Source organism: Kogia breviceps, chromosome 1 (assembly GCF_026419965.1).
Source record: "Kogia breviceps isolate mKogBre1 chromosome 1, mKogBre1 haplotype 1, whole genome shotgun sequence".
Classification (NCBI taxonomy): domain Eukaryota; kingdom Metazoa; phylum Chordata; class Mammalia; order Artiodactyla; family Physeteridae; genus Kogia; species Kogia breviceps.
Window position 1 is genome coordinate 149,545,434 of NC_081310.1, and position 21,489 is coordinate 149,566,922.

Sequence of the window (21,489 nt, forward strand, 5' to 3'; positions counted from 1 at the left end):
CCAAGAGCAAAGAATCAAATAACCTCTTCTATCAGAATGCAACATGGCAAGTAAACTGGTTTCCTATGTCAGGTCTTCTTTAGAAAAAGAAAATGATGAATATTAGCTTATTTTAAATGTAATTTCAGGGCATAGTTTTGCTACACATTATTCTATTCAAGTTGAAGAAGGAAGAAAGTTTAAATAGAAGCAACTCATTTTAAACAATGCACATTCATTACATATAAATTAGAAATATATTTATAAATATATATATATTTTTAACGTCTTTACTGGAGTATAATTGCTTTACAATGGTGTGTTAGTTTCTGCTTTATAACAAAGTGAATCAGTTGTACATATACATATGTCCCCATCTCTTCCCCCTTGCGTCTCCCTCCCTCTCACCCTCCCTACCCCCAATACGTTTTTATGCTTGAAAATCTTCTACTGATCATATCATTCATTAAAATATTAAAAAATTTTCTGTGATTTCTGGATTGAGTTGTCATTATAATTACTGATATACAGTTGATCAAAATAGCATAAACATGTTACAAATATTAGCAAATTATTTTTAAGCTAAAAAAAGTAAAATTTTACTGGGACTGCATCTTTTGAACAAGATGTGACAGAGCATATTTTTGGACTCTTGATTAAAAGAGATTTCCTGAAATCTAATATTTTGAATTATCCCCTTCTTTGACACATCAGAGACTTTTATACCTCATGGCAATGTGCCATCATAAGATTCATAGTGTGCCTTACTGTAGGTATGCTTTACTGTTGTCAAGTTGGAGAAAGGACCATAGTGAAAGCAAAGAAGTGGGCAGGGGACCTAGCATGCTGCTTTTAAGCTTAGTGTGGTATCAGGTGGATCAGTTTTACAAAGAGTATTTACTTGAATTAAGGATCTCAAAATGAATTCCCTTGAAACTATCTGGGTCTACATATACCTTAGTAGATCCTTGTGTACCCCTAAGGCTACTGTGTGAAGATTATTATCTTAAAGGATAATAGAGAGATCATGTTAAGTGAATTGTCACAAATGTGATTAAATGGACAAAGATTATTGTGATTAGCATGGATGAGCTTTTTTTTTTTTTTTTTTTTTTAAATCTCTTGCTTTTCCATTCTATGTGGTTCTGGTAGGACTGTCAGTCATCCTGTCTCATCTCCCAGAGGGATCCTGGCCTGGCCAGTATTAATCCTATTACCCTGGATTCAGTAATTTGTTCTGCAACAGGTGTAAAAACCAAGCAGATCAATGAAAGTTCTTCCCTGAAATTGGTATATAAACACTGAGGAAGAAAATTTAACTTTCTTTCTGTTGGGAGCTGCTGAGCTGCGAAGATGTGTATCTGGAACTGTTGGCAACCAATTGAGAGTGCCTGTCTGCAGAAAGAAGGCAGGCAGCGCTACACTAAGAGGCAGAGATGCCAAACCAAGGGCCTTGTGGGGCATGGGGTTTCAGTCGTTGAGGCCCTTAGTTCCTGCAACTCTCTTGATTCTGTGAGCTTCCCCAGTGTGCTTTTCAGCTACATGAGCCACAATTACTTTTTTTTGCTTGAGTTAGAGTTGTATTTCTGATGCTACTGAAATAATTGTATTAACATCTAAGAAAAGTAAACTCAAAGTATTTTTAAAGTATCTTTTGTAAAATGGGTAATTTGGAAAATTTTCTCTTCTAGATTGTTGGACCTTCAGATGGAAGTAGTTACATTATAGATTATTATGGAACCAGACTTACAAGACTGAGTATTACCAATGAGACATTTAGAAAAACGCAGTTATATCCATGAATATTGTTTAAAAGAAACAGTAAGTGATATATATATGTAATCTTAATTATAGTATATTATCTGTATAAAATTATGAGAATTTGAGAACCAGGGGAAATTTAAGAGATCATCTAGTATTGTAAACCTGTCTTTTTGCTTATCAGGAAAGGCAGGTTTCTAATCTTTATTGTTTTTTAAAATTTTTATTGGAGTATAGTTGCTTTACAATGTTGTGTTAGTTTCTACTGTACAACACAGTGAATCAGCTATACATATACACATATATGTATATATATATACATATATATATACACACATATATATACATATATATATACACATATATATATATACATATATATACTCTTTTTTGGATTTCCTTCCCATTTAGGTCACCACAGAGCATTGAGTAGAGTTCCCTGTGCTATACAGTAGGTTCTCATTAGTTATCTATTTTATACGTAGTATCAATAGTGTACATATGTCAATCCCAATCTCCCAATTCATCGCACCCTCCCTTCCCCCTTGGTATCCATACATTTGTTCTCTATGTCTCTGTCTTTATTTCTGCTTTGCAGATAAGATCATCTATACCATTTTTCTAGATTCCACATATATGCGTTAATATACGATATTTGTTTTTCTGTTTCTGACTTGCTTCACTCTATATGACAGTCTGTAGGTCCATCCATGTCTTGCAGGTCTCTAATCTTTTATAAAGCACTTTTGTATATGCTCATTGCTCCTGCAGTTCTCAATTCAGACTGTTTCTTTGCAGTGAATATAGTTAAAGGACAAGGTTCACAAGAAAAAAATAACATCAAAGCAAAAAGATATCCCATAGTTTTATATAATGGTTATGAGTTATAGATGATAAAGCAGATCTTTTCTACTGTCTATCCTTCTTAGGGTCAGTATGATCCTTAAACCTCCTTCTTCTCTTCTCTTTTCCTAAATCTGAAAGTTGATAAGAGTTTCAACCCTGAACTACTATAAGTACTTATTTTAACCTGAAGTTTGGTCCTGCCCACGAGAATTATTAATTGGCCTTAGAACTGTCTAGCAGCTTTCAGGGAAGGCAGAGAGAAACATAGGCTCAATGTTTTGGCCACAGTCATAATCCTAGGATTTTTAGTTGACTCTATCTCAGAGAGTGCTTCTAGAGTCCAGGAAGGGACTACACATTCATTTTCTATGTTTAATGTATAAATACGATATGAAGTATAATTTTGCCCTTAGGTAGATTTTTTTTCTTTTCTCACAATAAAATTATGGGATATGCTTCATAGTTATTGCCATGAGAGTTGAATGGTGACAGGCCCTTCCTGTTAAGATCTGAGGAATTTATTCAACTCATTGTCCAAAAAGTTTTTCAGATCTTTTCTTACAAACTATAAGAGTCTCTGTGTTTAAAATTGAAATGAAGCATAGAGATCCATCTGCCTCTTCTTACTAGGGAAGAAATTAAGACCTAAGGAAGTTGAGACTAAGGTACACAATCAGTGCAAAACTGAATCTAGAACCTTGGTCTTCTGTGCATTCCACTGATTCTCTTCTACCCCCCGCCTCAACTAAGTGCTTTGTTTTTTAAGTATCTTCATTTTGGAAATCGTTACTGCTACTTTATGAGAAGGGTTGTGTAGTTTTACATAACCTTATTTTCACACTGTAAATTGTTGTTTCTTGTTTTAAAGTATAGATTGTTTTAAAACTATAATGTATTAAAAAATAAGCAAATGTAATTTAAAAAACAATATCTGTAGCCTATTATATAAACATTTAATTAGGATTCCAGACCCAAATTTAAAATTTAAAACTAGAAGGGCCGGGCTTCCCTGGTGGTACAGTGGTTGAGAGTCCGCCTGCCGATGCAGGGGACCCACGGGTTCGTGCCCTGGTCCGGGAAGATCCCACATGCCGCAGAGCGGCTGGGCCCATGAGCCATGGCCGCTGAGCCTGCGCGTCTGGAGCCTGTGCTCCGCAACAGGAGAGGCCACAACAGTGAGAGGCCCACGCACCGCAAAAAGAAAAAACAAAAAAAACTAGAAGGGCCCATTGAGAAGGCATACCTCTGCACTGTCATTCATATAATCTCCTACAATACATACAGAAGTGCTCCCAGTGTAAGAAAAAAATGTCTTGAATAAATGAAGCATTAATATGTGCATCTATAAAAACCTCATTGGATTCTTTTAAAAGATTGTGTTTTAACATATTTCTTTTTTCTGTTTTAGGATTTTGGCCTCCTTGATTTTAATAGAGAACTCTCAGTGTGTAGATTTCCAGATTTTCCTTTTTCCATCTTCATATACCACTTTACGGATTCTGTTTAATTTTTTGTTGTTGCTGATGTTTTTGTTTTGTTGTCTTAGTTAAAAACATTATTCTGAGATTTATTTAATAGAACTTTGAGATGTATATGATAATAGTCTTTCTTAGGCTACTGTCTCTATGAGATAGATAGCTTATTACTCTGATATTAATGTGTTTTCCAAAGGCAAGTTGCCACTTGTCCTTTTTGCTTCTGAAAAATAAAAGTATGACTTATTCACATTTTTTAGTGCTTTATTATTAAGAAAACTATCTTAAATGTTGAATGTTGCTGTCTTCTGCATTTTGATCCTTCAAAGCAGTTAATCCATGGTGTGAACAAATACCATCTATATTGCCTGGGGCTGCAGTCTTGTATATGACAACCCACCTGTTTTTTGGAGCTTTCAGATCTGTCTTTGCTTTGGTATCCAGGGAGCTAAAGACCATCAGGGAGTCTGAAACCTTGAGGCAACGCAGATACTCTTGGCATTGATTCAGGACTCTAAAGTGTGAACTTTCTCCTTTTTGCTTTGGGAGAGATGCATTAGCTTTTGGTGGACCAGATGCTGACTCATCTAGCTCAGTGCAGTTATATTTGAAGCTGGATGGACAAGGTGGGAACACCAACCAGGTCTTCCATCTGTTAGTACTACCTGGCAGATGCCGGCACAAGTGTCTTAAGTGATGCACCAGTGTCTGGAGGAAGCAGCACCTGTACGTTAGCACTGGTTTTTCTTGCTGTATTTAGAAAGGTTTTAAGAAGATGGAAATACATGAAATGTTATGTCCCCAAAATACTGTCATACTCTTACTTTAGTAATAGGCATACCAATTTCAAAATTACTGGGATCTGGGTTTTTCAAAAGTACAAACCATAATTTTTCATCACTCATTTCACTCAAAAATATACATTATAGTACAGTTAGCTTCATAGTATGTTAGTCATTCAGTAACAGCTTCTCCAGTTGATGGGAGATTATTAAGTATTGATATAAGAAGTGAATTTGGATTGATTCCTAATATACACCAGGAAGGGTCTCTGATTTGTTCATTGATGAAAATACTGAGTGTTTATCATTTGGGAGTCACTATTCTAGATTCTAGGATGCAGCAGTGGACAAAACACTAACATCTCTGTCCTTAAGGAGCTTATATTTCCTTGGGATCCACTTTTTCACAGTGATATTTCTGGCCTCAGTTAAGCTAGATGCCCATTTTCTAGTATTCCCTAGTTGCTTTTGGTTCCCGGCAGTGCTTTGAAGTTTACTTCAGGATCACCTAAGCTCAGATTTAAAAGTCTTTAAGTTTCCACAGCTGTGTAACTTCAATTACATGAGAAATACCTGCAGTGACATCTTGGAATGAATCTTGCTTCCTATGTAATTGTTACAGTTACCTTGACCAGGTGGGAAGTCTGTTTCCAAGCAGGTGCTTCTCAAAAGTATTTATTCAAATAAGCTGTACTCTGATTCAGAGTTGTTGGTAAAATCTAGATATAAAGTCCCTTCACAGTATACTCTTAAACCTTTAGACTTAATTTTCACTATAATTTCCGAAATTCCTAAAAACGCTTTCGTTTTTCCAATTTGTGTAATTCCCTGTTGCCTAACACATGTAATTCTTTTACAGATGGTTTTTCTATGTCTTATTTATTTGTTACGGGAATACATTTAAAGCATGCAATTACAGTTTGGGGTTTTTTGTTTTTGTTTTTAGTTTCATGGAGCACTATATTATTATGGCTATTTGTTAGTAGTGTATATAGGAATTATATGTTAAGGCCTCTGTATGAGATGTTTTCTATGATAAACCTGATTTTAGAACAGTGGCCAAAATTGTAAGATGGATTAGCTCAGTCATTCCTGGGATTACTCCTAAACCCTCTAGAGTAAAATGGAAAGGATTCTTTCAATTCTATAGAACAGTTAGTGTTCTACAGAAGCATTTATAAATGGTACTACTTTATTTATTTATTTTTTTCGCGGTACGCAGGCCTCTCACTGTTGTGGCCTCTCCCGTTGCGGAGCACAGGCTCCGGACGCGCAGGCTCAGCGGCCGTGGCTCACGGGCCCAGCCGCTCCGCGGCATGTGGGATCTTCCTGGACCGGGGCACGAACACGTGTCCCCTGCATTGGCAGGCGGACTCTCAACCACTGCGCCACCAGGGAAGCCCCAAATGGTACTACTTTAGCTTGAAAGGATTAATACAACTTCCAGAAGTACCTCCTTACCCAGGAAGATTTCTTACCTCCACTGTATTAAACTATAGGACCTCTTTAAAATTTCAGAGATTCTGTTATATCTACGACCAGCATTTGTTCATGGGACCACTAGGACTCTAAGAAATATTAGTTTTGGGGTATGTTTTGTTTTTGTTTTGTTTTTCAAAAACTTTCTGTCTTTTTCCTTTATTTTAACCTAGATGCTTAAGGCTAAGTAAAGTATTATTATACTGATGGGCAGCTAGGAAGCTAAAATAGAAACTAGCAAAAAAGAAAGGTTAGTTCTTAAAAAGTGCAAAAAGTGCAAGTCTAAGATGTTGGTTCCTCTTTCTCATTCAAATACCTTACTTGTAGATATTCTCCAGGGTTCTGGTACCTTCCTTCTTCCTTTCTCTCATTAAATCAGCATCCATTTTGCTTTTTTCTATTTACAAAATTAATACAAGCCTAATGTATACATTTTGGGGAAATACCAAGAAGTACAAAGAAAAATATTTATTCCACAGCTCTAAGATAATGTTAATATTTTAATGTATATTCTAGTAGTTTTTCCATGCATGTATTTTCATTTTTATTCACAAAAATGATATAGTCTCCATACTGTTTTGTTGCCTGCTTCTTCACATTGTAAATATTTTTCTATTTCAACAATCTTTTACAAAATTATTTTTAATGGCTGCTGAGTATTCCATGTCTGTATCATCATTTATGTAATGATAAATAATGTTATGTGGTATTTAACTTATTTTAATAAATGAACAATGTACATTTCAAATTTTTTTCTCTAGAATTGTCATTCTTAGTTCAAAAAGTAATCATATATTAAAGTTTTTGCTACATACATACAGTCTTAGTTAACCAGGGTAATAGAGAAAGAATGAAATAAAATAGGCCAAACCCAAACAAAACCACAGTCAACTCTTAATTATTCCAGTGCAGATTAACTGCGGATAAAATGCTGCAGGGACCTGCAACTACCCGTTGCTCTGCAGTTTGACCACTGCTTACCAGTGCTGTTTCCTGCTCCTCACATCCCACAGGCTGGAGAAGAAAAACCAAACTTTGAGAACAGGATAGCTGCTAGAGAAAGGATGCTGGTTGTGGGTATCGGAGAATGATAGCATATCTGTTAGTCTGCACAGAGTGTCAAATAGTTGAATTATCTAACTGCCATCTTCAAGATGAAAGGAGGAGTGCTTTAAGGAGTACATAGGAAGCTCACTCATAATGGTATTTATTCTGAGCTGCTGAGAGGGAAAGAGGGAGGTAACTTTGGAAAATTAGAAAAGTTGCTGATTAGAAATGAATAAAAATGCTATACAACACTGAGTACCCAATGGAGTCCTGGAGTAGTACATTTGTAGTTCATCATCATGGTACTCATTCCCATATATTTAAAAATAGAGCCTAATATCTTAATTCTTAGTAAATGTAGCAATGCTCTTAAAGCTAGTCATTGTCTGATGAAGAAACATTGGTATTTACTATCTTAGAAAATAGATTTTTAAAGAAAAAATATTTATTAAAAAATTAAGGCTTGGACTTCCCTGGTGGCGCAGTGGTTGAGAATCCGCCTGCCGATGCAGGGGACACGGGTTTGTGCCCCAGTCCGGGAAGATCCCGCATGCCGCGGAGCGGCTGGGCCCGTGAGCCATGGCCACTGAGCCTGCGCGTCCAGAGCCTGTGTCCCGCAATGGGAGAGGCCACAACAGTGAGAGGCCTGCGTACCACAAAAAAAAAAAAAAAAAAAAAATTAAGGCTTAAAAATCTTAAATTTTCAAGATTTGAACTTGTTAAAATTTCCTTTTACTGCTCTTCATGTACATGATGTTAAGCTCTATAGCGTCTTCCTAAGGAGTCACTATCATTATCCCCACTTTACAGATAAGTAAATTGAGTCCCACAAAGATTGAGTCACTTGGCCAAAGGTCATGAAATAAGTGGTGAAGCTAGGATGTAAACCCAGGTCTATTAACTGCTATACTCCTGCATTGTGATAGTTACAATCATCTCATTCTTTGAAATATACTGTAATGATTGTGTACTAGAGATTTTTTTTTTAGTATGTTGTTTAATGTTTTCAGTAAAGATGGAATTATCTGCCTGTACTGAGTCTTTTTACTTAACAAATAGTTTGCCGGTTTAAAAAGAAAAAAATAATTATTTATTCAAACTTCTCAACTTTACATCATGCAAATGCCAACATGTTTTATGAATATTAAAATGAGACTATGGTAGAGCAGTGATTATTGTCAAAACCTAAAGACTTTTCTGCTGTTACCTCATCTGACATTTGCAGCACTTTCTAGACCAAAGTCTGATTATGTTTGTGTGACAAGAGGAGAGAGGTAGGGCCATACTGTCATGCTCTGCTTCGTCTTGCTGAGGTCACATGAAGCTAGAGACACCTGTGGGTGGTGGGATTGCAGGTGATTTTTATTTGGTTAGTTTTTCTTTCAGTTTATCTGAACTTTCTAATTTTTCTGCAATAAACATGCATGTATTTGGCACCATAAATAATAGTATGGGTAAATTAGAACAAAGAGCCCAAGAAAATTTTATTCTCCCCTGTGCTCCTCTTCAAGATACACTTATCCCGATTTCTGACATGATTCTGACTTTAAAGGATAGATGCATTTAAAAGAAAAAGGCAGATCTAACACATGATATCAAAGGTTTTTCATCCAAGCAGCACAGTTTGATGGGAAAAGTACAGACTTCGGAATCAGACCTGAGTTTGTCTCCTGTCTTTGCCACTTGTTTTGTTACTGTAACAGTTCTGAGCCCCTCTGTCTTCATATAAATGGGGATAATAATATCAGTTAATGTTGAGAGGTTAAGATGACATAGATAATAGTCACCATTTATTAAACATTTTTAAGGAATGGAATGATGGCATTAGGCATTGAGTGCCATCTGGAATTTGCAAGGGGTTCCTCACACCATCTGGGATTTGCAAGGGGTTCCTCACACTGGGGCTGTAGTGTGGTTGCACCTTCAGTAAAATTCCAGTGGACTCAAAAATTCCTTTTACAGAAGGAAGGTAGGATGTGTTCTTCAGACATTGTTTACCTACATTTTTCTTATCTCTGTTATCGTTATCTCTCGATACCCTGTGTAATAAGGGCCCAAAAGGTCACTTTTCTCAAGAAAGTAGTCTTATTGGCACCTGCAGTGCTTTAAGACTCTCCTTACTAAGGGAAGGCTGCAGTGTTGCAGATTTTGTTCTTGTTGCTCTTTAATCTGAAGTTTTCTGGAGATATTTATCTAATAAATTTAGAAATGTTGCTATGAAGCAGCTGTTCAATCTACTTTCAGCCTAAATTAAGGTTAATTGCAAGGAATTGCTATGCATACAACAGAATGTTGCTTTTAACCTGTCAGTGTTATCAGAATATGCCAAGCATGTGGAGATTAAAACTTGAAAAATGATTGAGGCTAGAGCTATTTGGACTGCATATGCCAAAGAAAAATGTTGTTTTAGCAGAACACTTTAGAAAGTGTGTAGTGTTTGAACTTTTAATCATGTGAGCTAATTTTATATTTAAGAGGGTAAAATTATGAAGGCTCATGGTCCCATCTTTGATTTTCAGATATACCTCAAAATTTGAAGACTTATTTGAGTGAATTATGAAATTCATTATTATAGCAAAAGAAAGAATGGCATGTCTTCTTTACATGATTTATGATTGAGTGTGCGAGACACGACACAAATTGCTTTAAATAAGTGCAGCAAGTTTTTAAAAAGGTGTTCAAAAATGAATTTACTGTTTATTAATTCTTAATTATTTATTGACCTACTGTGTACCCCTTCTGCTCTTGCCTTCCTGCCTTCCCACTATATATTCTTCACACAGCAGCCAAATGATAAAAGTAAATCACAACATGTCACTTTTCTGCCAAATCTCCAGTGGCTTCCTGTCCTGCCTCAAATATGCCAAATTGGTTCCCACCTCAAGATTTTTATACTGACTCTTCTTCGCCTGGAGTGCTCTTTCCCAGGTCTTTGCATGACTTGGTTCCTCACTCGTTCAGGTCTCTGCTCAAGTATTGTCCCTGACCATCCTTTCTAAAATACTACCCCAGCCCTCCACTGGTGACTCTCTGAATCCTGATCCTGCTTCATTCTCTTCACAGCATTTATTGCTACTGGAAATTACGTATGTTTATGTATTCTCCCTTTCCCTCCCCTACTCGAATGTAAGCTTGGTGAGGGCAGGAACTTTATTTCATCTATTACTGTATCCTCAGTGCTTAGAACAGTCCCTGGAACATAAAAGTTGCTTTAAAAATGTTTTTTGAGTGAATGGGAACACTAGCTGGGTTAACAGGAGTATACATTAACCTCAGATTAAATAACCATCTGCTTTAGATCATTTACTTTAGGAGTTGTCATGCAAACATGGCTCTAACCCTAACTCTTGTCTCAGGAGGTGGGTGAGGAAATGAGTCTATGCTGATTTATTCATGTCCTCAATGGTCCCAGTGCTTAGAACAATGCCTGGCACCACATAAGAATTTTATAAACCTTGAATTCTTACCTTGGAATGGGTAATTACTGGAGGTAGTTCTCAAAAAAAGACCAGCCAGGAGATCATTAGAAAGAACAGGAAGGAGGGGGCAGGGGCGGACTACTCAGTCACCTAATATGTGTCATATTATGTTGTGTCATTATGTATCAATATTTTCCTGACCTGATTATCTCAGTTAACCCTCATAGTCACCCTGTAAGGAAGGTCAATTAGCTTCCCTTACAGTGATAAAGGTCTTTTATGCTATAGGTATAGATTTCCAGCCTCTAACATGTTAACAGGACGCTTTAGCTAAATATTGTGCTCCTCTGCAGAACTGGGGCTAGTTTCTGATTCAACTTTTCACTCTCCACCCACCATCCAACTATACCAATGCTTTAAGCCCGTGGACTTCAGGATCAGATAAATCTGCCTCGTATTATGGACAAGCTTTTAGGATCTTAGTTTCCTTATTCTTAAAATGGAGATATTATCTTCCTCATATGATTGTTGTAGGGTATTTCATAGTGTGTGGTGCATAGTATGTATTTAATAAATGACAGATGATTGTTTTTAAGATTTTTATATTTCTAATCTCCTGTAGTACTTATAACACTTCTGTAAGGTTAGTACTCATTTTATGCATAATGAGACTGAGGGTTAGAGAGATTAAATGGCTTGACTATCCTTAAACAGCTAGTAAGCTTGAAACCAAGTCTGTGATTCCTAAGCCCATTGCCCGTTCTAATCACTACACCTTCTACCTCCTTATTAATCCCATGTGAGTGGACAACTGACCATAGATCTATTTCTTTTATAACTGCCCCACTAGAACTTTTTTTTTTAACTAAAAAAGAAGAAACAAAATTACAAGGGTCTAATGACTTCATTTTTAAAAGAATATTCTATTGAGGTATACATAGAATGCCCAAATCTTAAGTATAAAACTTGATGAATTTTTACATGTGTATACACCCACTTAACCACCACCCAGTTGAAGATAAAGAATATTCCTAGCCGTCTGGAAGGTTCCCTTTTACTCCTTCCCAGTCAGTATCTACCCCTTACAGGTAACCACTCTTCTATGATTCTGTCACCACAGATTAGTTTTGCCTGTTTTTGAACTTCATATGAATGGAGTCATATAGTATGCCCTTTTCTGTGATTGGTTTCTTTTACTCATCGTTATTATGGTGTAGTGTTACATTGTATGAATATGCCAAAAATTATTTATCCTACTGTTGTCAGTTTGTTTCCAGTTTGGGGCTATTATAAATAGAGCTGAGATGGACACTCTTACATTCTTACACATGTCTTTTGTTAGAGGTATATTTAAAGCAATATGCCCTTCTCTTGTGTATATGTGCAGAAGTGGAATCTTTGGCTTACGGTGTAGGCACGTCTTTAACTTGAGTGGATGCTGTCTAACAGATTTCCAAAGTGGTGGTACCAGTTGACACTCGCATCAGCAAAACATGAGAACTCCAGTTGTTCCATATCCTCTCCAACACTTGATATTGTTGTTCTTTTTTACATTAACTGGCTTCTACTTTTAAAGAAGATGGAATGTAGCTATCAGTGTAGCTTAAAGAGGAAAACAAGACTAACTGGTCTGGAGAATAATTTCAGTTCAGCATAGAAGACCCCTCTTACCATGAGGTGGCCCATAAAATAGATAGATAGGTTCTCTCTCTTAAGCAGAGGCCAGAGGTCCATTTGTTGTGGTCCATTTAGGGAGGTTCCCTGGCATCAAGAAAGTTTGGTTTATAAGACTTCTGTGGGCCCATCCAAATGAAACACTATTTTGACTCTGAGCTTGGACTAGTAGAACCTTGAGCTGGAAGAAATGTGTAAGTCAGCCTTCTTCCTCATTTTATACAAGTTATTGATGCCTAGCCTTGTACTTCCATAATACCCTTCACTGATTATGAAAAGCATTCTTTTCCCTAAAGGAGAGTTTAGACAGAGTTTCCTCTGAGAGGTCAAAATGACCTGTTGGCCTAGCTGACTCCTAGATTAGCCTCCTATGGAAAGATTAGTTTGTGGTTTCCAAAGTGAGTTATTTCATGTTCTGAGATGTATATATATGGTATCATTTGATTTATTTGTTTGTTGTTTTGCTGTTGTTCAACTTAAATTCTTATGGACTTTTCCCCACACCGGAATTTTCCATAGAGCCTTTTACGAATATCTGACAAGCATCCTTTTCAGATTTTCCCCATCTCTGTCCATTCACTTTAAATTTAGGAGTATTAGCCCCTGCTTGCTTCTGCCACCTGTAGTAAAACCTGCCATTTGCAGGTCCAACCCCACCCAAACTCTGGGTCAATACAAACCAGACCTGGAAAGCAGAGTGGCCTCTCCCTAAGAAACAGTGGAATCTGGAAATGTCCACTATTTACATCCCTAGGGAACACTGGTGCTTAGGAAGGATTTAGCCCCAGTAGGGTCTAATGACACATCAGGCTACAGCCTTCTTACTGAGCCTGTATTTGTGAAAGAATCATTTTTCTGCCCGTCTTTTTCTGCCTAGAGACTTGGGGAAGGCAGAATACTAGCCCCCCCCCCCCCCAGATGTCATGTCCTGATCCCCAGAATCTTGCATGACAACAAAGACTTTGCATATGTGATTAAAGTAAGGATCTTTAGGGGCTTCCCTGGTGGCACAGTGGTTGGGAGTCCGCCTGCCGATGCAGGGGACGCAGGTTCGTGCCCCGGTCTGGGAAGATCCCACATGCCGCGGAGTGGCTGGGCCCGTGAGCCATGGCCTGTGAGCCTGTGCATCCAGAGCCTGTGCTGCGCAACGGGAGAGGCCACAGCAGTGAGAGGCCTGAGTACCGCAAAAAAAACAACAACAAAAAAGTAAGGAAATTTATTATTTTTATATTTGTTATTTGGTTGCACCGTGTCTTAGTTGCAGTAGGCGGTCTCCTTAGTTGCAGCTCGTGGGCTACTTAGTTACAGCTCACTGGCTCCTTAGTTGCAGCACACGGACTCCTTAATTGTGGCATGCAAACTCGTACTTGTGGCATGCATGTGGGATCTAGTTCCCTGACCAGGGATCAAACCCGGGCCCTCTGCATTGGGAGCATGGAGTCTTAACCACTGCACCACCCAGGAAGTCCTTAAATTAAGGATCTTTAGATGGGAAGATTATCTTGGATTATCTGAATGGGCTCAATACAATCACAAGAGTCCTTATAAGGGAAAGAGGGAGGCAGGAAGGCCAAAGATGAGATGACTGAAGCAGAGGTCAGAGAGGAGAGATATTTGAAGATTCTATGCCACTGGCTTTGAAGATGGAGGAGGGGGCCATGAGTCAAGGAATGCAGATGGACTCTAGAAGCTGGAAAAAGAAGGAAAGGGATTCTACCCTCCAGAGGAACATGACTCTGCTGATACCTTGGTTTTAGCCTGGTAAGACCGACTGCAGACTAATAATGTCCAGAACTGTAAGATTATAAGTGTGGGTTGCTTTAGGCCACTAAGTTTATGGTAATTTGTTACAGCAGCAATAGGAAACTAATAAGTTGTTATGTTCAAAATGTTTTACATACAGCCTGCATATTGTTGGATCATACCTTTTTTCCATTCTGCTAATCATTGTCTTTTTTTTTTTTTAATTTGTTTTTGGCTGTATTGGGTCTTCATTGCTACATGCGGGCTTTCTCTAGTTGCGGCGAGCAGGGGCTACTCTTGGTGCAATACGTGGGCTTCTCATTGTAGTGGCTTCTCTTGTTGCAGAACGTGGGCTCTAGGCATGCGGGCTTCTGTAGTTGTGGCACGTGGGCTCAGTAGTTGTGGCTTGCAGGCTCTAGAGCACAGGCTCAGTAGTTGTGGTGCCTGGGCTTAGTTGTTCCGCAGCATGTGAGATCTTCTGGGACCAGGGATCGAACCCGTGTCCCCTGCACTGGCAAGCGGATTCTTAACCACGGCACCACCGGGGAAGTCCATAATCTTTGTCTTTTAATTGGAGGATTTAGACCATTTGCATTTAAATTAATTATTGTTATGTTAGGGCTTACTTCTGCCATTTTATCATTTTTTTTCTGTTTTCTCCCTCTGTTTCTCATTTTGTCTTTTATGCCTTTGAGTATTACCTAAACTTTTTAAAAAATCAATTTTCCTGTATTTTCAGTGTTTTTTACTACATCATCCTGCATAATTTTCTTTAGTGGTTGCTGTTGATGTTATAATATACATACACACATATAATGCACATATATATACATACATATGTGTACATATATCATATAACACGCATACACATAACACATGCACTTGTGTGTACACACAGATAACATGCACATATATGTATGCTTATATACAATACACACGCACATGTGTACGTGCATACACACATAACACATGCATATACATACAACATACATGTATAACATACATACATAACTTAACATGGTCTATTGGTATCAACATTTTACCCCTTTAAGTAAAGTATTGAAAGCTTACTTCCATTTAGGTCACTTTACTTTTCTCACTTTTTTTTTTTTTTTTTTTTTTTTTTTGCGGTATGCGCGCCTCTCACTGTTGTGGCCTCTCCCGTTGCGGGGCACAGGCTCCGGACGCGCAGGCCTAGCGGCCATGGCTCACGGGCTTAGTTGCTCCGCGGCATGTGGGATCTTCCCGGACCAGGGCACGAACCCGTGTCTCCTGCATCGGCAGGCGGACTCTCAACCACTGCGCCACCAGGGAAGCCCTACTTTTCTCACTTTTAAAATGGAACAACAGCAATAAGAAACTAAGATAGGCCTCAAACCTCATTTCACAATGGCTTACCTGTGTGGGCTTGGGAGTTAAACTGTTCAAATTCTACCTTCTGCACTTAATGTGCTGCTTGACCTTGAGCAAGATTCTTTACCCCTCTGAGCCTCAGTTTCCTCCCATTAAAACATTTCTGCTTATATATTCTCAGGACTTATATGCAACATTCTCAAAATTGTTCCCATTTTCATTTTTTAAAAAATGTAATAGGCTTTATTTTTTAGAGCAGGTTCACAGCAAAATTGACCAGAAGGTATAGAGAGTTCCCATATACTCCCTGCCACCACACATGCAAAGCCTCCCCCATTATCAACATCCCTCACCACAGTGGTATATTTGTTACAATTGATGAACCTACACTGACACATCATTATCACATAAAGTCCATAGTTTACATTAGGGTTCAGTCTTGGTGTTGTGCATTCTGTGAGTTTAGACAAATGTATAATGGCATGTATCCACCATTATAGTATCACATAGAGTATTTTCACAGACCTAAAAATCCTCTGTGCTCCACTTATTCATCCCTCCCTCCCCTCTAACCCCTGGAAACCACTGATCTTTTTACTCCCTCCATGGTTTTGCCTTTTCCAGAATGTTATACAATTGGAATCATACAGTATGTAGCCTTTTCAGATTGGCTTCTTTCACTTAGTAATATGCATTTAAGTTTCCTCCATGTCTTTTCATTACTTTATAGCTTATTTCTTTTTTAGGACTGAATAATATTCCATTGCCTGGATATACCACAATTTATTTAACCATTCACCTACTGAAGGATATCATTATTGTTTCTAAATTTTGGCGATTATGAATAAAGCTGCTATAAACATATGTGTGAAGGTTTTTGTGTGGACATATGTTTTCAACACCTTTAGGTAAACACCAAGGTGCATGATTGCTGGACTTTGTGGTAAGAGTATGTTTAGTTTTGTTCAACTGTCTTCCAAAGTGGATGTATCATTTTACATTTTCACCAGTAATGAATAAGAGTTCCTGTTGCTCCACATCCTCACCAGCATTTGGTGTTCTTGGTGTTTTAGATTGTGGCTATTCTAATAGGTGTATAGTTGTATCTTATTGTTTTAATTTGCATTTCTTTGATGAGATATGATATGGAGCACCTTTTAGTATGGTTACTTGCCATATGTATATCTTATTTGGTGAAGTATCTGTTGAGGTCTTTGGCCCATTTTTTTAATGAGGTTTTATTTTTCTTACTGTTGAGTTTTAAGAGTTCATATTTTGGATAATAGTCCTATATCAGATATGACTTACACAAATATTTTTTCCTAGTGTGTGGCTTGTCTTCTCATTCTCTTGAAAGTGTCTTTTTAAAAATTAATTTATTTTTGGCTGCACTGGGTCTTCATTGCTGTGTGCGGGCTTTCTCTAGTTGCAGCGAGCAGGGGCTACTCTCCGTTGTGGTGTGCGGGCTTCTCATTGCAGTGGCTTCTCTTCTTGTGGAGCACGGTCTCTAGGCACACAGGCTTCAGTAGTTGTGGCATGTGGGCTCAGTAGTAGTGGCTCGCGGGCTCTAGAATGCAGGCTTAGTAATTGTGGCACATGCGCTTAGTTGCTCCATGGCATGTGGGATCTTCCCAGACCAGGGCTCGAACCAGTGTCCCCTGCATTGGCAGGCAGATTCTTAACCACTGCGCCAACAGGGAAGTCCCTTGAAAGTGTCTTTTGCAGAGCAGAAATTTTTAATTTTAATAAAGTCCAGCTTATCATTATTTCCTTCATGGATTATGCCTTTGGTGTTTTATCTAAAAAGTCATCACCAAACTCAAGGTCATCTAGATGTTCTCCTATGTTATCTTCTAGGAGTTTTATTTTGGATTTTACATTTAGCTCTGTGATCTATTTTATGTTAATTTTTGTGAAAGATGTAAGTTCTGTGTCAAGATTCACTTTTTTGCACATGGATGTCTAGTCTTTCCAGCACCACTTGTAGAAAATTCATCTTCATTTAAAAAAAAATTATTTCTTCTGTGTTCCTTATGACAGAAAATAGCAGCACACCCACCAGGAAAGAGACTCGGAAGTTACCTTCAATGCTCTCTCCTCCCTACATCTGATGGATCACCAAATTTTTAAATTCCACCTCATAAATACTCAGTAAACATTACTTCATCCTCACTGCAACTTTGTTATTTCAGAGCCCTGGACATCTAGGATCTTGTGATGAACTCCTGCCTGGCCTACCTGGTTGAGTCCCACCTTCCTCTCAGTTTACCTTCTCATTCCCATCAGAATGATCTTTTTGAAAAGCAAATCTGATCATCTCTATCTGGCTTAAAACTCCCCAGAAGCTCCCTATTTCATTTACCATAAAACCCAAATTCCTTTTCCTGGCTTCAAAGGTTTATCCTGATTGAGTCCCAGCCATCATTGATCCCCTCCCCTCTCCCTGCACAGTCAGGACTTGTGAGCTGACCCCTGGAGGTCCCAGGAATGTGCCCTGCTCTCCCTTACTCTGAGAAGTCTGCTTACTGCTGTTCCTCGTTTGGAAACACTCTGATCGCACACTTCCAAGTATCTCTTACAGGTTCTTGACGACATGGCTGAGGTCAGAAGTCCCATCAGGTGTCACTAAGCTAAAATGAAAGTATTCACAGGGATGTGTCCTACTGGAGACTCTAGGGGAGAATCCATTTTCTTGGCTTTTCCAGCTTCTTTTTAAATTGGGTTAGATGCCCCTCTGTTGTCCTTCTGTAGTAACCTATGCTTCCCACTAGCATGGCACTGATGATTTATGATTGTGATGATCTGTTTTAAAAACAATACTTCTTAAGTTCATTGATTTGAGCCTTATTGTGACACATTACAAACTAATGAAGAAAAGTAATGTAACAGATACCTGTGTACTCAGCACTGAGATTAAATATATGTTAGTAATTTACCAAACATGTTTCAGATTTCTCTTTTTTCTTTTATGAAATAAGTTATGATATAACTAAAGCTCCACCCCTCCCAAACCCTTCCTAAAAGTAAATACTAACCTGAAGTTGGCGTGGAAAAGTCTTTTTACTCTTCTGTTTCCTTCGCTAAATATCAGGCCAGGCAGGGAAGATGTGTGTCATTTTGCTGTGATCTCTCTATTGTCCTTGCTTAGCCCAAGGATTGTGAATAATGCTCTAATGCTCATTCAACAGCTGCCTGGATAAAACTAGCCTCAGCTTGATTGCCCTCAACTTGCCACCTTCCGAAGCAGCTCTTTCCATTTTTCAAGACAGCTCTGCCTGTCATTCTCACTTCAATGGAAATTTGCTCCTTCTCAGAGAAGGGCTGAGATTACTGGGGGCAGAAAGAAACAAAGGACAGAGCATGAATTTTGCAATGAAACTTACTGGGTAGTTGCCTCTCAGCAATTACTTAATCTCTCTGGATGTTTAATTTCCTCTTTTGTAAAAATGAGGTTAATAATACTCATTTAGCAGAGGTTTTTTGAGGATTAAATACAATAACAAATGTGAATGTTCCCTTTAGGGTGGAATAGGTGTTCAATAAGTGGTACCATTCCCATAAAAATAAGTGAGTATTTTATCTTCTTGTTTTTCTTTCTCAGATTTGCCCCCTTGAGGGCTTTCCATTTTCTTTCCCCATTTCCGCGCTCACATGTGTCACTGTTCCTTCTTTCATTCTGTTTCCCCAAGACTGGAAGGAAACTCCACCATGTACTGCCTGACATGGTCCAGGTGCCCTTCAAGGTACAGCTGTATCCAATCCTGAATATTCCAGCTTTCTTGTCCTCTTTACTTTCTTAAATGTAGGTCATAAATCCTTTAGCATCTGTGATGCACTCTCTCTAACAGGGCATCTGTGTTGGAATTGTCCTTCCCATTCTATCTATAAGTTACTTGAAGGTTGGGACTATGTCTTATGGTTCTCTATCATTTCCCACACTTCTCAGCATGCATGCAAGATGGTATTGTTCCTGGAGGGATAGTAGTCTTGAAGGAGGATCTTATTTCCCTGTCCAGGGATTGAACCTAGCCACCAGTCCACCAGGGGCTAGAGGCTAGAAGCACAGTTCCCTGATTCTAACCCCGTTTGAAAGCAAGAATGTTTCAAGGAGGCAAAAACTGCAAAAACAGGTACAGAGTGTATTCTTAGAGACACAGCACACAGAGAAACAGTTTATTTAAGTCAGAAGGAGGGCAGAAATACACACCCGGAGAGGAGTGGGGGCATCCTGAATGAGGAGCGCAGTAAGGAGGTGATTTAAATCACTTACATAGGACAGTCCTTCCAGGTCTTTGTTTACATTTGGCCAATTATCTTGTTTCTTTTTACACACCTGACTGGTCCTAGGACCCTCCCCATGATGCGTGTGCAACTTTTTGCTAAGTTGGATCCCACCGCAGAGGATCCTGTGGGTGCATGGCCACACTTATTAATGGGGTGGGGGCCCCCTCCTTTTTTGACCCCCAAGGAGACTTCCTGCGCATGTGCAGACAGGGAAGTCCTCCTTGACCTCAGGAGTGAGCACCTTATCTCTTTACTTCAGCAGAGCTCAGCTTCTGCCACTAGCTTTGTCTTTGGAGTGCCTGGGTGCAAACAAAGCATCAGTTTTACTCCATTTGACAAACACCAGCTGTCCAGCCCAGGAGCCCTTCTATCTCCTACCTCAGTATGACATGGACTCAGATTGCCTGAGTTCAACTCCTTGTTCTGCCACTTGCTAACTATGTGATCTTGATCAAGTAACTTCACTTTTTTAGGCCTCCATTTCCTTAGCTGTAAATTGAGTGGAATGTAATACCTACCTTATGATATAGTTCTGAGAATTAATAAGATATGTCTAGAAAGTATCTTGTACTGTGGTTCTCCCTAAGTGCTCAATAAATGCTGGCTGTCATTATGATTATTGTCCATTAAATAATACAATGTTATATGTCAATTATATCTCAATTAATAAAAGACTTCTGTGGTTTATTAATGTTAATGCTAATACATTAGTTTCCTATTTCCACGGTAACAAAGCATCATGAACTTCTGGCTTAAAACAATGCACATTTACTATCTTATAGTTCTAGAGGTTAGAAGTCCAAACTGGGTCTCACTGGGCTAAAATGAAAGTACCTGCATGACTGTGTCCTTCTGGAGGATCTAGGGGAGAATCTGTCTCCTTGCCTTTTCCAGCTTCAAGAGTTTGTTCACATTCCTTGGCTCATGGCCCTCCATCACTCTGACCTCTGCTTTTGTCATCCCATCACCTTCTCTGATGCTGACTTTCCCTTGTCCCTCTTTCCCTTATAAGAACCCTTGTGAGTACCCTGGGCCACACCCATATAATCCAGGATAATCTCCCCATCCCAAATTCTTAACTTTAAAAAAATATATTTATTTATTTATTTGGCTGTGCTGGGTCTTAGTTGCAACAGGTGGGATCTTCCTTGCGGCATGCGGGAGCTTCGTTGCAGCCTGCGGGATCTTTAGTTGTAGCATGCAGGCTCTCAGTTGAGGCATGTGGGATCCAGTTCCCTGACCAGGGATCGAACCTGAGGCCTCCTGCACTGGGAGTCCGAAGTCTTAACCACTGGACCACCAGGGAAGTCCCACAAGATTCTTAACTTAATCATACCTGCAAAGTCCCTTCTGCAGTAAGATAATAAAAAGGTTCTGGGAATTACGATGGAGACATCTTTGGGAGGCATTTATTTTGCCTGCCACACCAATATAGTAAAACTCATTCATTCAATCAGCACATATGTACTCATCACATACTCTATGCCAGGCCTTGTTTCAGTCCCTGGTGTTGCAAACAAATAAAAACAATATCTATTCTTCACATGGCTTTTAGTCTATGGAAACCTTGAAGGTGGTGGATCTATCTTATGACGGTACTTCCCAAAATGTGGAGGGGAAATGAGAATGTCTTACATTTAACAGTTA

At 38.7% G+C, this 21,489-nt stretch overlaps 1 protein-coding gene across 3 annotated transcripts in view; it reads left to right on the forward strand.

Moving 5' to 3' along the window:
- The window catches only part of TM2D1 (TM2 domain containing 1), a 141,575-nt gene that overhangs the window by 42,634 nt on the left and 77,452 nt on the right, over positions 1-21,489 (forward strand). Inside the window, exons 6-8 of one of the 3 annotated variants that reach the window (XR_010835218.1) lie at positions 1,671-1,800; positions 3,995-6,065; positions 7,998-8,399. Coding sequence is in view for 2 of the 3 variants with exons in the window: in XM_059083463.2 (XP_058939446.1) it covers positions 1,671-1,781 (111 nt within the window). In the remaining variant the exon portion in view is untranslated. Of the gene's footprint in view, positions 1-1,670; positions 1,801-3,994; positions 7,069-7,997; positions 8,400-21,489 lie in introns of those variants that run through there. The other 2 variants (XM_059083463.2, XM_067006879.1) reach the window with 2 other exon arrangements.